At 43.4% G+C, this 17,231-nt stretch overlaps 2 protein-coding genes across 7 annotated transcripts in view; both read left to right on the plus strand.

Annotated features, from left to right (window-relative positions):
- Positions 1-16,463, plus strand: part of LOC121651848 (zinc finger protein PLAGL2-like) — a 33,683-nt gene extending 17,220 nt beyond the window's left edge. For all 4 annotated transcript variants that reach the window (XR_006012508.1, XR_006012506.1, XR_006012504.1 and 1 more), the window contains exon 3: positions 15,575-16,463. The gene's annotated coding sequence lies outside the window, so the exon portion shown is untranslated. The remainder of the gene's footprint in view (positions 1-15,574) is intronic.
- Positions 399-16,463, plus strand: mfn2 (mitofusin 2). Of its 3 annotated transcripts, XM_042004280.1 has the most exons (19): positions 400-747; positions 2,106-2,287; positions 3,318-3,453; positions 3,796-3,958; positions 4,049-4,173; positions 4,247-4,355; positions 5,068-5,175; positions 5,261-5,414; positions 8,323-8,390; positions 9,476-9,597; positions 10,995-11,121; positions 11,271-11,375; positions 11,733-11,835; positions 12,016-12,236; positions 12,695-12,850; positions 14,040-14,236; positions 14,318-14,452; positions 14,532-14,593; positions 16,125-16,463. In XM_042004280.1, the coding sequence occupies exons 2-19, from the start codon at positions 2,110-2,112 to the stop codon at positions 16,178-16,180; spliced, it is 2,325 nt and encodes a 774-aa protein (XP_041860214.1). In that variant the 5' UTR covers positions 400-747; positions 2,106-2,109; the 3' UTR covers positions 16,181-16,463. The 3 variants fall into 3 exon arrangements, with proteins under 3 accessions (XP_041860212.1, XP_041860214.1, XP_041860213.1); XM_042004278.1 differs by having other exon boundaries at positions 399-747; positions 3,796-4,173; XM_042004279.1 differs by lacking the exon at positions 400-747 and adding an exon at positions 1,821-1,920 and having other exon boundaries at positions 3,796-4,173.
- Positions 16,464-17,231: the final 768 nt, after the last annotated feature.

Genomic DNA, 17,231 nt, shown 5'->3' on the forward strand with positions numbered 1-17,231 from the left:
GTAGGGAAGTTTTAACTTGTATAGGAGTATAGTCAGCTTTTATAGTGGATATTAATTTTCACTTTTATGTTAGATTCTTTTAACTTCTCTAGAAGAAACAAAACCATTTCTTGACTAGAATCACTACATCTTAATGATTCAGACTAAACAAATTGTGCAAAAATATTTCATTTAGAAAGGCAGAATAGATTTTTTAACGATTTATTTTAAATAAAAGGATAAATTTTAATTTATTTAAAAAAAAAAGGATAATTTTGAATTTTATCTTAATTCTTAATACAGTAAAGTTTTTTTCAATACAGTAGCTGGAAAAAACTGAGCAGGACTTTTTTTTTTTTTTTTTAGGAATGCCTGCTCTCGGCTTCCGTAGATAACGTCCTCCTTTACAGTAGAGGGCAGCAGTGCGCCATTCAAGCCACAGCAGAAGAAGAAGACGAACATCAAGATAACATTTTTCTGAAATCCTGTGCTGTTTGAGAAATGGCTGGAACAACCGGCATTGGTGACCGCGTCTGACGGTGGGATTCCTCACGAATCGCCGCTTTCTGGGTTACAGAGCGAAACAAACCCAGTCTGCTGAACCGAACCAGTTCATGACGCCCCCTGACTTAGCGGAGATAGCGAAGACCACACGAGCTGTCAGTCGGTCACGGACTAACCTTGACTACTTGTTAACCAGTAAATATAAAAAAAGCCAGAGAGTCAGGATGCAAGACGGTTGTTGGTGATCAGCGACTCTCATCCACGGTAAGTCAGAGCCAAACGGATCTGATCGGCTAGCTGGGTTAGCAGCTAGCATGAAATCTAAAGTTGACAACAAGCTAACCTGTAGTCGCCATTCACTTCGTTACCTTATTCACTAACTTTAAGAAAGTTCCAGCAAATTAACGTTTGTAACACGAAAATTAGCTGATATTGATAAAGAAACCGTAATGTTTGACCACTTTATGACTGGTATTATGGTATTACCTAGCCCGCGTTTAGCTTAATAAGCCTTGTTTTAACTGCTAGGGTTCGTAGCTGGTTTGCAGGGTCCTCCTCAGTGTGTGAAAGGCCATGCCTGAAAGAACAGGTGACCACAGGTGTGGTTACTAGCCCTAATCAGAATCAGATTTATCTTTACTGACTGGAAAGTTTGCGCATAAATAATATTTTAGTGGTGTTGCTGTGACACTACACAAACGTGCACAAATATTAAGTAGAGATAAATTTAGGCAAATCAAGTTCAAATGACCAAAGTGTGAATTTAAGATATTAAAAACGCGATTTGCCAGTACATGCATGGCCAGGATGTGTAAAGTGAAGGTATAAACGTAAATGTGGAGCTGAAATGCCATCATATGAAACAAATAACATACATAAAGGCTTATCAAATTATATTACAATGGCAATAAATGCTACGAAAATAAAGCGAAATTTATTGATAATGATATTTCTGCTTTAATCTCCAACAGTAATCGTTTAGCTTTAAATAAATTTTTAATAAAGGGGGTTTAAATATGTTAGATGTGAAATTCAAGCTGAACTGGATCAAACATTTTAACAGAGACAAACACAAATTGTAGTACTTAATACCAAACCTTGTTTTTATCACATTGCAGGGATAGAATTCCTTCTCAAATGAGATTTTGAGGTCAACTAAATTCCTATTCATTTGTCCAGTTTTCACAGTCAGGCCTCATCATGTCGGCTTCTTTTCTACAAACATCATTTTCCCCACATAAACCTTTGATTTGGAATAACAGATATATTTTATAGTTGTATATTTAAAAAAAGGGGGGGCCCAAAATGACATTAATGTTGTATCTGAACTAGTGAATGAAAAAGGTGATTTTCTACATACAGTAGGAGTTTTATGTGAAGAAGGTCCAAAGTTGAGCATCAGATTATCGGATTACTTCCCAACTCTGACTAAATTAGGTTGTGTTAAATGCTTTTACATCACATATGACTCTAATTCACAACAACTTCTCATCTACTGGGTGTTTGTATTGAACCAGATCTTCTTCTTGCTCTGTCTCTGCTGCAGACGTTAACGTTCCCGCCTTTTTCAGCGGACTTGGTGGCCAGATGCCTTTTTAAGGGTGTTTCTGTCCTCTGTCTAGGGCCATGTCTCTGGTTTTTTCACGAGCCAACCCCGCACCATTTCACTGCAAGAAGGAAAAGAGAATGATGGCTGAAGTCAACGCATCGCCGCTCAAACATTTTGTCACAGCAAAGAAGAAGATCAACGGGATCTTTGAGCAGCTGGGGGCCTACATCAAGGAGAGCGCGTCGTTCCTGGAAGGTACGTGTCTGGCTGCAACGTACGCATGTCGTTTATCCTCGTCCCGAACAGCAAAGCTACGAAAGTTACTGTTACTTGTGAAACTGCCTTTATCATTAAACAGTGTTGTTATGTTAACCAGCTCTTTTCTCCAGTTTGGTAATAATAGTTGAATAAAAAGACACAAAACAGCAAGTTAACATAAAAACTGACGCAGAGGAACAAAGACGTCTTCTTTCATGGAAAAGTCACCACTGATCTGTTAGAAGGCAGCAGACGCAGCGCTACACTCAGGAGCTGGATTCAAATTTTCCAAAGCATTGGAATCAAGCACCTCTGGGTTTATCAATACATGTATGGGAGCCGACCGCTGCTGTTCAGTTTACCCACTACAGATAAACAACGCTGGACATGCTGTTTTTCCAGTAACCAGCTCTAGTCCAGAGCTACACGGCCCAGATGTGTAGATCCAGGAGGCCTCCCTGATGAGTTTATTACCAGATTATAATCTGGTTTATAACCAGATGTATGATCCACCTCATCTGGCTCCTCTGGATGTGGAGGAGCAGCGACTCTACTCTGATCTCTGGATGACAGAGCTTCTCTGTCGGTAACGGAGAGTCCAGACACCCTGCAGAGAAGACTCATTTCAGCCGCTTGGATCCATGATCTGGTTCTTCCCTCAGCTGGTGGTCGTGGGGGAGGGTAGGATCGTAGAAGCACTGGTAAATCCAGAGCTTCTCCTTTCAGCTCTGCTCCTGCTTCACCAGGACAGACCGATGCAGAGTCCACATCACTGCACTGGTCCTCCTGTAGACCTCCAGCTCCACTCCTGAACACGACCCCGAGATACTGGAACTCCTACTCTTGGAGCAGGACCCCATTCCCGACCTGGAGAGGACACTCCACCCTTGTTCAGACCACACACTTCCAAAAGTCATTTTCAATGACGTCTGTGTTGGATTTTAGTTGTTTAGATGTGATTTAACCTGTTCGGTCTACTGGTGCTCTGGCTGTGAGAAACTGACCTTTAATAACCTTGTTATGTTAGATGCGCACAAAAATGAAGAGTTGGACCCGGTCACCACGGAGGAACAAGTCCAGGAGGTCCGAGGTTACCTTGCCAAGGTGGCAGGGATTGGAGAAGTGCTCGCCCGCCGACACATGAAGGTGGTTTTCTTTGGAAGGTAAATTTTTAACACTAAGTAGCTTTCAGCTCTAGTTTAATCTGAAGCAGCAGACGGGGGCGGCTGATTGGCTGGAACACAGCGTTCAGGTGCACAGCCCAGGAAGACTGGTCCTTTAAGTCCGATCTTAGTTTTCAACATCAAACTGGGACAAAAATTTAAAAAAATGTGACAAGGTGTGTATAAATATCACCATGTTGACAAACTTTTAAGCCAATAAAGTACCAGAGTAGGAGATGAGGTGGAACCCGTCCTAACGTGCAACATGTTGTCACTTCTGGTGAATTCGTTGTCTCAAAGACTCCATGTTGCTGCAGGTTAATGTTATTTGTTGCTCTGCAGGACCAGCAATGGTAAGAGCACGGTGATCAACGCCATGCTGTGTGACAAAGTGCTGCCGTCTGGAATAGGACACACCACCAACTGCTTCCTGAGGGTGGAGGGGACGGATGGCAATGACGCCTTCCTCCTCACGGAAGGCTCCGAAGAGAAGAAAAGCATCAAGGTGAGTAGACCTGGAGTGTGTGGTCAGGTGGAGCCTCTGTCAGACTGGTCTCCACCTCCACTGCTGACACGGCGACGTCTCTGTGATCAGACGGTGAACCAGCTGGCCCACGCGCTCCATCAGGACGAAGACCTGGATGCTGGGAGCCTGGTCTGCATTATGTGGCCTAAAGCCAAGTGTGCTCTGCTCAGAGATGATCTGGTGCTGGTGGACAGGTGAGATGAGCTCTGAACGTACGATACAGCTTCATGCTTGAGATGTTAAGACGAAGATGATGTTGTCCCCCAGCCCAGGTATCGACGTCACCACTGAACTGGACAGCTGGATCGACAAGTTCTGTCTGGACGCTGACGTGTTTGTCCTGGTGGCCAACTCTGAATCCACCCTGATGCAGACGGTGAGCCATGTGTTGGATCTGTGAACGCTCATGTAATGCTCGTAATCATCACCAGAACAGAGAACAAGCTGCGCAGCTCTGTAGATGTTGGACAGATGAGCCTCGTATTAAACCCACCACAGATAAAACCATGACGCTGCTGAGTTAAACATCACAGATGCGACTTGTTATCGATAATTAGGTTGTTATGGTGAGTTTGTTCGTGAAAAGTAGTGTAAATATGTTGTTTAATAATCATTATCACCAGTATTGGCTGCTGTTGTCATGGTGACTTTCTTACAGTGGGTTTGTGATTTCCTGGTTTTATACGGCATCATTGTAGACGTTTTTAAACAGGAGGCGTCTTTCTTCTCTGAGTTGGTGCAGCAGGAACGAAAACCACCTGGTAATGGCGTCATCTACTCTGGACTGGAACCAGAACCCAAAATGACTTTTAAAATCTCACTTTAGGCACATTTGCAAACATTTAAGAGAAGGAGATAAATGTGATTAAACAATCCTCTGAAACAGACTACGTAAAACAAAATAAAGTTAAACTAAATAAATTTTACTCATAACATTTCTCAGTGAAATAAAGTTGTTCAGCTCGTGCACAGATCTGTGCACGAGGACCTGGACCGCTATCAAGCCCAGATCCAGTCCAGGAAACGAGCGTGAAACGTGGCTGCTGAAGTCTTCAGGGAAAGAAGTTGTGAATTTTGTGTCTCTGCAGGAGAAGTCCTTCTTTCACAAGGTCAACGAGCGTCTCTCCAGTCCCAACATCTTCATCCTCAACAACCGCTGGGACGCCTCAGCCTCAGAACCGGAATATATGGAGGAGGTAAACATCTACGCCCTCCTGCCCTCTCCTGCTTTAACCAGCGTGCTTTACTATTCATGTTGATTTGAGGGTGTGTTTATATCAGGTCCGCAGGCAGCACATGGACCGCTGCACCCACTTCCTGGTGGATGAGTTGGGTGTGGTGGACCGAGGTCAGGCCGGCGACCGCATCTTCTTCGTCTCTGCTAAAGAAGTCCTGCAGGCTCGTGTGCAGAAGGCCCAGGGAATGCCTGAAGCAGGTGGGGGTTGTAGTCCAACTGTGTCCCATCTTAGAAACCTGGACGAGTCATGAAGTTAGTTTAGAGCAGCGCTTCTCAAACCCGAGGAGTCGCTTCACATCTTACTTCAGGTTCCACATTCAGAGCAATCTGAGTAGAATAACAGCATGAAAACGCCACATTTTTCTCTTTGATTTAGTACAAAGAAGCTCGTTATGACCATGTTTACATGAATGAACAATCATAATGTTTCAGGAGAGAAACGTTAGGAATGCAAACAACAACACTGAGGCAGTGACCATTTATTAAATTACAACTAAATTAACGCATTTAATCTGAACGTTTGTGCACGAGTTCCTGGTGCACCGGTTATACTGGTGCACATGACGGAGCTCGGCTAGCAACTCAGTGACCTTCGCCCTACATTTAGTGAGTTTTCAGACCGCTCTAGTGACTCTATTTAAAATGAACGACTAGCGACTAACCGAGCGACTTTTCTGGTGTTAAAGGAGACTTCTGGTGTCTGACGTAAAAGCCCGTTTACTTCTCAGTGAACTCTGGGTGCTGCAGCGCACGTCAGAGTTCGGCTAATCCAGACTTACACTGAAGGGATTATCTTTCCTTCTTGACGCCTCAGTATCCCCCGGGAGGAGCTGACTGGGGAGAGGCTTGTCTGAATTTCCCTCCTGGAGCCGTTGCTTTGTTCAGATAAGCAGAATGAAGTGGATTTCTGGGTAATTCCTGTTTGTCAGACAGCAGCAGTGTATGAGCTGATGACACGCCTTGATAATGTCATTAATAACAGATCAACCAACGACAGATTCATTTAATCTGTTACGGTGTTAAACAGTGGATGTCCTTAAACTTCCTAAAATGAAAACAAAGCAGAAATGCTCATTTTTGGTAGCTGTCAGTCGGGGTGTTGACGATGCTCTGGGCCCTTTATTTTCTTACTGTAAGGCTGTAATGTAAAAAACCTCTACGTGTTCCTTGATGTTCCTTTAAACGGTGTAGGCGGGTGAGCGCCGTTGTAGCTAGCTAAGGTGAAGCCACACCTTCCAGCTAATCCGTTCTGGCTGCAGCATCTCTGTATTCCTGCTTGGATCAGTCTTCTGTCCATCGTCTCCAGCTGGTCCAGAATCCAGCTGCTGGTCTGCTGACTGGTACCAGACGGAGCGAGCAGATAACGCCAGCTTTGACTTCACTACATCGACTTCCTGTTTCTTACACGATCCAAATCAAAACCCTGCTTTTTGTTTATAAAGCGCTGTTCCTTCTTACCCGTCTGAGCTCCTGTTATCCATGCTCCAGCTTGAGATGCAGCTCCCAGCGGATGTTATCCATCCCAAGGACCAGATTTAAGTCTGGAGGTGATGGAGCATGATGGAAATGTGTTATATAAACAAACCTGAGCTAACCGGTTTGACTCGGCTGGAACCAAATACTGAAAGCATGTTGTAGTTTTTGTACTTTTTCTTTCACCAGTCTGTTTTCCTGCAGCAGGCAGCAGTCCGAACGCTGTCAGGTTGGGCAGGTTGGACCCTGATGGGACTATAAACTCCGTTAATTCCATCAAACCTTGAACGCCTTCAGCTTCAGACAAACTGATGAAGCTTTGAGATGTTAGCGGCCACTGATGATGCTGCTTCGCTCATCATGGCAGACGTATGATCCGCTACTCACAGGATGTTTGAGCAATTCAGCTTTTTGGAAAAGATTCTTTATTAGTCCCACTCGGGGAAATTCAGCAGCAAAGAGAATCATTAAATAATAAATAAATAAGATGGCAGAAGAAAACACAGTGCAAAGGTCAAAAGAATCAAAAAAGAAAACGTACGCACAGTAAGAGGGATATTTCCAGATAGTTGTGTTGCAGAGCAGGTTGTTGGATCTGACAGTAGCAGGTAGGACGGACCTGCAAATCCTCTCAATCGTGCTCTTTGGATACAGCAGCCTGTCGCTAAACCAGCTGCTCAGTGGGTCCCGCATGGCTGGAAATCCAGCATTGAGGACAGTTTAGCCACCATCCTCCTCTATTCTACTACCTGATCTGGGTGGAGATGGTCTCCCAGAACAGAGCTAGCCTTCCTGATTAGCTTGTTCAACCTTTTAACTTCCTGCCACTGATGTATAATATCAGCATAAACCTAAAATGCACTATAACCTTCAATTTAACTGGACTTAAACTGACACAAAAAACCCTAAAAGTAGTATCTGAACCATGAGTTGAGCACTAAATGTGGTAAATGAAAGGAATTACCATCACATGATTCTACTTTAATGTCCAGCATCTGTGGTGTAAAATCAGTGTAGCATCAGCTTTTTTATTGTCTGTAAATTTGACCCTGGAGTTGAATTTAAACTGAACATTTTTTTGATTTGTTGTTGCACACTGAAAGACTTTCTGATGGTTTCTTTAATTCTGCATGTTTCTTATATTTTCTTTATAGTATTTAGTCTCACAGCGACACACAGTTTGTACCACAGCTGAGCAAAAGTAAAGTTTTCTGTTGAACCGGGCGGTTGGGGAACAGTTTGGTAAACTGCTGCCACCTTGTGGTGGAAGTAACAAATTACTACCAGGTGCTGGTTAAAACAAGATGGTCACGTACTGAGATGAAATGAACATAAATGATTAGATTTCTTACAGTTAAATGACTGTTAATGTTGATCTGCTTTGCTTTTTACTTACTGGGAAGGACCAGTTGTTTTTTCTTCTTATCCAGTAAAATAATTTCCCACCAGACAGATTTTATTGCTTGTGTTTCATATGTGTTTTATTTCATGTAAGAAAGCAGTTTTAACCATTTCACATGGTTAAGTATGAAGTAATGACTTCACTTCTCAGCCTCCTGTCAGCAGGAGGGTTTATTACCATGAAAGGAAGGATGAATCGATATTAACAGAAATGTTATTTGTCCTGTTTCAGGCGGCGCTCTCGCAGAGGGATTTCAAGCCCGGATGTTTGAATTCCAAAACTTTGAGAGGCGATTTGAGGTTAGTCTGTTACTCAGTGATGGCCAGCTCTGAAATCCTGCTTTTAACCTTCTTACAATGCATTTTACTTTTATACACACACTCCACGCAGTGATGCAGATCACACACTGGTCTGGAGGAATAACGTTGGTTTGTTGTCGCAAAAGACTCCCCGCACAGCTCAACAAACGGAACATAAGAAGTGGGAAAACTTTGGAAGGAGTGGTATAAAAACCTCAGTTGGCCACACATTTAAATCTTGTGTAGTTCAGCATGATTAAAACCAAACATGGTGCAAAATGATGATGAAGCCACTTCCTGTCAGACTTTCCACCAATCAGAGAGCTTAGATTGACGGTAACGTCCAATCAGGAGCAGCCAAAGATCAACCAGTGAGCAGAAAGTTCTATGTGTGTGTGAAAAGAAGAAAAATAATGCTCCTCTATGGCTGGAATAAAGCCAAGAAGACGTTTCTGATGCACGGTGGCGCCACAAAGCAGCTGAGCTGGAGTTGGTTTAGTGAGGATAGCAGGTAAATAGTAGCAGGAATAACTGGAAATGAGGAAAAAGTGGAAACATGGAAATAGTTTCTGTTGTGTGTTTGTTTCAATAACAATATTTTTCCTCCTGAAAGCCAGGACTTGAGAGAACGATGAGATGAGAAAAGGCCATTCCACGTGTAGAGTCACTTAAATTCCTTTAATTCCTCATCCTGATGCTCAGTTTAAACTCCCACAAATCGTCTTCACCACGTCAATGTGACTGAGTTGCTGCCATGTGATTGGCTGATTAGATATGTGTTAACGAGCAGTTGAGCAGGTGGATGGTGAGGCTACTTGAGGCTGGCAGGTTATTTCCACGTGGCTGGTCTCTGAGACACTTCAGTCGTCCCCTCAGTGCCTTTCATAAGCATCTGTGTCCATATTAAATGCTTCCTCCAGCAGTATTGACCATCTGGTAGGTTCCTTCTCTTCTCTGCCCACACATCTTTTTTAGCACACAAAGAAAAATTTAGTCTTCCTTTTTATAAGAATAAATAAAATGTATTCTAACGTAGGCCTCGCTCTTTTTCCCCTTTCTATATTATTTATGTCTGCTGTGTTTAGGAGTGCATCTCTCAGTCTGCTGTTAAGACCAAATTTGAGCAGCACACAGTGAGGGCCAAGCAGATCTCTGAAGCTCTGCGCCGCCTCATGGACTCCGTACACATCGCCGCCCAAGAACAGAGGTGCGTCTCCAACACAAAGCCGACCACACACTTTTATTCACACTATCCAAATGTTGATGTTCAAATGTTCGCAGGTCATGAGGTAGTTTTCATGAGTCCAACATACATAACCAACTACCAGGGTTGTATCTATTATCTGGTCTCTACAGAAAGCTGAGACATGTGTGATTACTACAAACATGTCAGAATCACCATTTATGTTACTGTGTCAAAATTCACCTGGAACACAGTGGAGCATGTAAATGTTACCTCCACCTAAAAGAAAACCCCATTAGTTTCAGTGAAAACCAGAAGATAGCAGCCCAGGTCATCTAGGAAGGAGTAAAGTATCCTGGGAACGAGTAAAGTAATCCCAGGAATGAGTAAAGTAATCCTAGGAATGAGTAAAGTAATCCTAGGAATGAGTAAAGTAATCCCAGGAGTGAGTAAAGTAATCCCAGGAATGAGTAAAGTAATCCCAGGAATGAGTAAAGTAATCCTAGGAATGAGTAAAGTAATCCTAGGAATGAGTAAAGTAATCCCAGGAATGAGTCAAGTAATCCTAGGAATGAGTAAAGTAATCCTAGGAAGGAGTAAAGTAATCCTAGGAAGGAGTAAAGTAATCCTAGGAAGGAGTAAAGTAATCCTAGGAAGGAGTAAAGTAATCCTAGGAATGAGTAAAGTAATCCCAGGAATGAGTAAAGTAATCCTAGGAATGAGTAAAGTAATCCCAGGAATGAGTAAAGTAATCCTAGGAAGGAGTAAAGTAATCCTAGGAATGAGTAAAGTAATCCCAGGAATGAGTAAAGTAATCCCAGGAATGAGTAAAGTAATCCTAGGAATGAGTAAAGTAATCCCAGGAATGAGTAAAGTAATCCTAGGAATGAGTGAAGTGTGTTATGCAGGTAAATATCTCAGGATGCCATCGGCTGATGATGATGATGGTCAGTCAGGAGGATCCAGGGACCCCACATTCACCTGAGAAACACCATGAGGATCCAAACAGAGGAAAATACACTAGCTTGTATATTTATGCATGTAGGATGATTCCACAGTGAATGTAGATATTCTCATATTATTTAAAAACAAAACGCTCAGTGTGCGCGTCCTCACCGCACACTGAAATGACTTTTCACTGATATGTGCAGAAGCAGACGTCTCGATGGGTAGCATGAAGTGTTGCAGGGGTGCAGGTTGCTGCAGCTCTCTGACCCCGTTCCTCTCTAGCAACGGTGTCATAAAGGCCTCTAGAGCTAAAATAATAATAATCCTTAAGAAAACGGTGTTTCCTGCTGAAATTTTCTACACGAGTCGACACGTTCCACCTGGAAAACATGAGGTCACAGAAGGAGCTCACAGTGTGCTCTGCTCAGGCTTTATTTTCCCAAATAATGAAGTGTGTGTGTGTGTGTTTTCAGAGTGTACTGCCTAGAGACCAAAGAGGACCGCCAGGACCGGCTGGAGTTCATAGATAAACAGCTGGACCTGCTGACTGTGGACTGTAAGGCCAAGATCAAGAACATCACAGAGGAAGTGGAGCGACAGGTGAAACCACCAGGACTGCATCACATGACATCATCACATGACATCATCACATGCAGAGAAAAGAAAATTCAGGCTCACTATTGGTGTGTCTCACGAAGCAGGTGCTACTGATGATGATGATGGTACGTTGCTTTGTTCTTGGTGCTCAGGTTTCAAACACCATGGCGGAGGAGATCAGAAAGCTCCACGTGCTGGTGGATGATTTCCACATGGACTTCCACCCGTCACCAGTGGTGCTAAAAGTCTACAAGAACGTGAGTGAACCCTGGTCTGTCGCCTGTCGAACGGCTCGGAGACCAGAGAAAATTGGTTAAAGCTGGTTTTTGAGCTGTTCTCCATCCTCTCTGGTAGAGACTCTTATCACCTCCTGGTCGGATCATCCTAGCCGACCAGGATCTTTGACACATTCAGGCTCATACCAGATAACATCACCTGTCAATCACTTGTTAGCACGAAAACTGGAAAAAAAAGCAGGAAAGTGCTAGAAAAGTGCTGCAACCCACCCAAGACATTACGGTTCTTATGTGGGTCAAAACTAGCTTCATTTTATTTTATCTTACGTAGAGGAAAGGTTGGAACTAACAAGCCGCCCGGCCTGGTCTCTGTTGTAGGAGCTCCATCGCCACATAGAGGAGGGTCTGGGCAAGAACATGTCGGAGAGATGCTCTGCCTCCATCACCAGCGCCCTGCAGGCCACGCAGGCCGACATGATCGGTAACGCTTGTCCCGTCAGCTCCACCCAAACACACCAGTGTGAAGCTACAGTAGATTCCACATATAGATGAGTCATTTGTAACCTTTATCTGTGACGTGTGCAGTCAGTGTTTTCATTGTTGTCCCACCGAGACTTTCATCTCCATCCAGCTCAAACTGAGCTTCTTGTTCTGTGTGCAGACGGTCTGAAGCCCTTGCTGCCAGGCCAGGTCCGAGAGCAGGTGGACAAGATGGTTCCTCGTCAGTGCTTCAGCCTCACCTACGACCTGGCCTGCGACAAGCTTTGCAGCGACTTTCAGGAGGACATCAGCTTCCACTTCTCTCTGGGGTGGACCATGCTGGTCAACCGCTTTCTGGGGCCCAAAAACACCCGACGGGCCCTCATGGGCTACAGCGACCAGGTAACCCACCTTCCTCTGACCAGGACGCCAGCTACTGGATTGTTCTTCATATGCATCCAGATACAGAATCTGTCCCCCAGGCAGTTTGTCTGCAGATGAAAACATCGAGAGAACATTTGTATTCTTCTCCCTAAATGTCCTCTAAGACCTCCAAGATCACCTTTCTTTTCCTGGACATGAAAGTTTGATCCCTGTGAATCAAGAAGGTCCATAAAAGTGAAGCAGAGGACTTACTTTGGGGGAAAATTACAAACAGAAATGTCACGATTACTTAACTTCACAATTTATTGTAGTTTTAACTCCACGATTAATTAATAATAATGATCCCTCATTATCGTTCATGAAAAGATGATGTCTGAACCGTGTCGTCTGATCAAGCAGGAGAAGTTAAATATCCGCCTGGAGGTTTAAGGGTCAACGGCGTCCCAACGCTGATCTTCTTCCTCTGCTTCCTGCAGGTTCCTCGGCCCATGGCCTTGACACCAGTCAGCACCAGCATGCCTCCATTCCCACAGAACGCCATGACCCAGGAGGAGCTGATGGTCTCCATGGTAACTGGTCTTGCATCCCTCACTTCCCGCACCTCCATGGGCGTCCTTGTTGTTGGCGGCGTGGTAAGAACACACACAAACACACACATGTTGGTCCGTTCTACATTAGTTACAGACATTAGATGTTCGATAAAAGTTCTCCAATCAGTTGGCCACAGATTTATTTTTCAGCTAGAAGGTATTGAATCATTTGATTGGTTGTCAATAAAACGAGAGCCAATCAGAGGTTATTAAAGAGGTGAGGACAGCTGCACTATCCGATGTAATGAAGCTCAACACGTGTACACAGAACCCAGCTCACATTCACCAACTACATACGCTGCAGAGTCTACAGACGAGTAAGTCTCAGCAGTGAAGCGCTCAGTATGGATCATATACTCACAGCGATGCTGCCCGTCCACCAGGATTTAACAAGCAAGCAGGTTGGATCATTCCTGCTTGATGATTTAGATTTTTCTCGTGTAGCATTTAAGAACAATGGCATGATTTGTGGGATGATTGAGGTGGGCGTGGTTAATGCAGCAAAGTTTTTTTTTTTCCCCCCACTGATGTGAAAGGTTCAACCAGGTTGAAACAGGAACAGCTGGTCAAGCTGGTGAGAGGGTACGATAATCTATACGATACAAGTAGCGTATAAAGACATGGACACCACCGTGTGCACAACCTCATCCTGCCACGGACAAAGTTTCTCTTGAAACATGAAATAAACCGAGCCTGCAACGTTTGGTGGAACCAGATGGAAGAAAAACAGCAGTAGAACTCAGGACCAGTTTAATAGTGAAAGTTAGAACATTTCCACATGAACAATGTGAAGGAACTCAAGGGACTGAACAGCTGTGGAGCCAGAAGAAAACCACTAACCAGTGAGGCTAACTGAGAAAAAGGCTTCAGGTTGCTAGGGAGCATAAAGACTGGACTCTGGAGCCATGGAAGAAGGTCATGTGGTCTGATGAGTCCAGACTGACCCTGGTCCAGAGTGATGGAGCGTCAGGGTAAGAAGAGAGGAGGATGAAGTGATGCAGCATCACGTCTACTGCTGCTGTACAAGCCTGTGGGGGCAGTCTATGATGTGGGGTTGCTGCAGTTGTTCAGGTCTAGGATCAGGTCTAGGTTCAGCAACATTACATTATGTATCCAAAGAATGAGGTCTTAGATCCCTAAATCCTGACTTAAAGCCAGCAAACTTCTTTCCAGTGTGTTCAGTGAGACTTCGAGGCTTCTGCCAGACTTCACGCCCTGTTGGTGTTTGCAGATCTGGAAGGCGGTGGGCTGGCGCCTGATTGCGTTGTCTCTGGGTCTGTACGGGCTTCTCTACGTGTACGAGCGCCTCACCTGGACCACCAAGGCCAAAGAGAGAGCCTTCAAGAGGCAGTTTGTGGACTACGCCAGCGAGAAGCTGCAGCTGATCGTCAGCTACACTGGATCCAACTGCAGCCACCAAGTCCAGCAGTGAGTTGAGATGTAGGAGACGCGGCGCTAGACGCCACGCAGAGCTCCCAGTTCTCAGGCTGTTCTTGTTGTTGTGAACAGGGAGCTGGCGAGCGTGTTCGCCCAGCTCTGCCAGCAGGTAGACGTCACCCGACAGAACCTGGAGGATGAAATCAGTGACATGAACAGCAAGATCGAGCTGTTGGACAACCTGCAGAGTAAAGCGAAGCTGCTGCGGTAAGAACTTTACCAGCACTCAGCTCGACGTGCACTGGATGCATAAAATGCTTGTTAATTAGACTGAACTGTTGTGCAGGAACAAGGCGGGGTGGCTGGACAGCGAGCTCAACATGTTCACCCAGCAGTACCTCCACCACAGTAAGTGAGCCGGGACGCAGCATGGTGTGAGAGAGTCGGCATGACCAGAGGAAGACCCGTACACCCGCTGAAATCTCCCCCCGCCACCCGATGAGAGCTGTGGTAGTTTGGACAGGAGTTGGTGGCGTGCACGTCATCTGGAGGCAGGACAGAGAAGCAGAAAGCAGAAGCCTGCAGACCCTCCTGGACCAGCTTCTGTCAGAAACTCCACACAGACATGTAGCTTAGATTTAAAGACCTGACAGACGGCAGCACAGAAAGGGAAGAAACTCATTTATTTGTTCACTAGAAGTCATCCTGCTTTAGTTTTCCAGACACTAACGAATAGAAGGAACAAGTTTTGATCTTTGTACCATCAGCATGTCTCAGTCATCAGTGGCAAAGCTTTTCCTTTTAAACCTCAGTTCTCGTATCTCTTTTCACCTCTTACCCGAGGTTTCTCCAGGGCATCCTGGAGGCCATGTCAGAACAGCTGATTTTATCTAAGCTGAAGGAAAAAGCAACACTTTGACTCAGAATCCCAACGTATGAACTAAACTATAACTTTAGGATAAAATTAGAGCTTCTTTTCTTATCAGAGAAGATGGGAGCTGTAGTTCCTGTCGGCTGGTGGAAGACTGGAGATCTGAGAATAGATGATGTTGCAGTGACCCCTTGTGGACGTGATGTGGAAGTGCAACATTAGTTCAATTTGGAGTAACTTTAAGCATTTAAAAGTTGTTTTTTATTGATTAAACTCGTGATTCTGACCTTTTTCTGAGGAAGTGGAATCACCAGACACCCCTTGTAGAGGAGGGGTGGTCTATATCCACATCTAATCCTGACAGGAAGCTGCTAATATCCATCATCATCATCACGATTCCCTCCAGACTCCTCAGCTTAAAGCAAACACAGGCTTTCCCACTGATGGCTGAGAGGAGCTCGGACAGATTTTAACTAAAAGAAAAAGATCAATTTGGCCTGTCTTTGGTTAATTTGGAGGTGTGTGTGTGTGTGTGTGTGTGTGATGTGAGGAAAAGCTGTTTGAGCAGGTTGACTCATGGAAGGTAGACGCAGGTAGATTTTTTTATTTAATTTCTGCATCTTGTGACTTAATGAATGATTTATTGAAGCAGCTGGAGCTGTTAGAGGAGGGTTGATGGATGAAGATGGACCGAGCGTTGAGAGAATTATAATGATGTTTCTTCAGAAATGATTCTGCTCTGCAGAGATGGAGTGGGAGACTTTAACTTCCTTTACCTCCACTTTCTACGATGTGCCCAAGTCTTCACCAGTCCCAGTAAAACCTAAAAGTAGGGATTTTACTGGGACTTTTCACTGCTTGTGAAGCAAATAAACACTGTTAAAGAAAAAAAGGAGACGTATCTCCTGATCAATAAACTTAATTATTTCATTTTAGGGGTTTTAGCCAATTATACTGACAGGTGAAAATTGAAAAAAGATGGAAATGATAGGTGTGTTTTTGTCTTTGAGAAGAAATTGTGCTTCTTCTGTGTGAAATGTAGATATAATAAAATGATTTGCTTTTCAGTGGGAAACTGGCTCAATGCTGAGAGGAAGAAACCTCATCAGAGTGGACGTCCCTGAGTTTGTTGTAAAGTGAAGCCAAACACTGTGTTGCCAAAAGGCCGGAGAGGCTGCTGTACACAAGTTCCTTCAGAGAGAACACATGCACTTTATCACTAAGTTTTGCTTTTTTATTGTTTCTTTTGGGAGGTGTGTTCGATTTCCACCCAGCTAAATTAAATCGATGCACTAGTTTGGCTTCAGGAAGTCGAAAGGACCTGCATGCAGTGATTGTTGTAGTTTGTTGTCCTGTTAAAATATCCAACCGTATGTACGTAAAAAATAAAGATGGTACCAAAACAAACATTTGAAGGGTTTTTATTTTGAAGGCTGAAAGTTATACGGCAGGTTTTTCTCCTTGTTAGTCGAGTCTGGATCCTGAACTAGGTTCAGCACCTTCGGATGGGATTCTGTTTTCCGGCTTATTTACATCACGCACGACTAAAAAAAAAAGCTGGAAAAATGTAAATAGAAATCAATATTTCAAATATTTTATTCCTAATAAACATAAAATTTGAAATTTTACAAGATCAAATTTGAATAAATTTGATTAAAATTTGAAAGCTTTTAAAAACTAATATAAAATGTTAAAAATGCAGATTACCTCAAACCCATTTTTTTCACAACCATAAAATTTTAAATTTTACATCTAAATTTACTAAAGTGAAATTTTGAACTAAATTTGATTAAATCAAATTCATATATTTATGTGTACAATGTAAAAAAAAAAATAGCTAACCTCATCAGCTCAAATTTTATCCCCAATAAGTTATTTTTAAAAGTAAAATTTCGTACAAATGTGATTTTGTAAATTTGAAATCTAACTTTTTAAAAAACTTATATAAAATTAGTAAATATAAATAAAAACAATGCAAATATTTTTTAATCTCTTCAAGCTGTATTTTATTTCTAATAGAAACAACATATGTTGAAACTAAAATAATTTACTTTTTTACCAGAATTTCCCGTCTGTTACCATGAAGCTCGTTTTCAGATGTTTATTATCTCATGAAATTTTGTGTTTAGTGGGAGTTGGGGTGTTGCACATTAAATTTGATTTCTATTAATTATG

This window comes from Melanotaenia boesemani, chromosome 13 (assembly GCF_017639745.1).
Source record: "Melanotaenia boesemani isolate fMelBoe1 chromosome 13, fMelBoe1.pri, whole genome shotgun sequence".
Lineage (NCBI taxonomy): Eukaryota > Metazoa > Chordata > Actinopteri > Atheriniformes > Melanotaeniidae > Melanotaenia > Melanotaenia boesemani.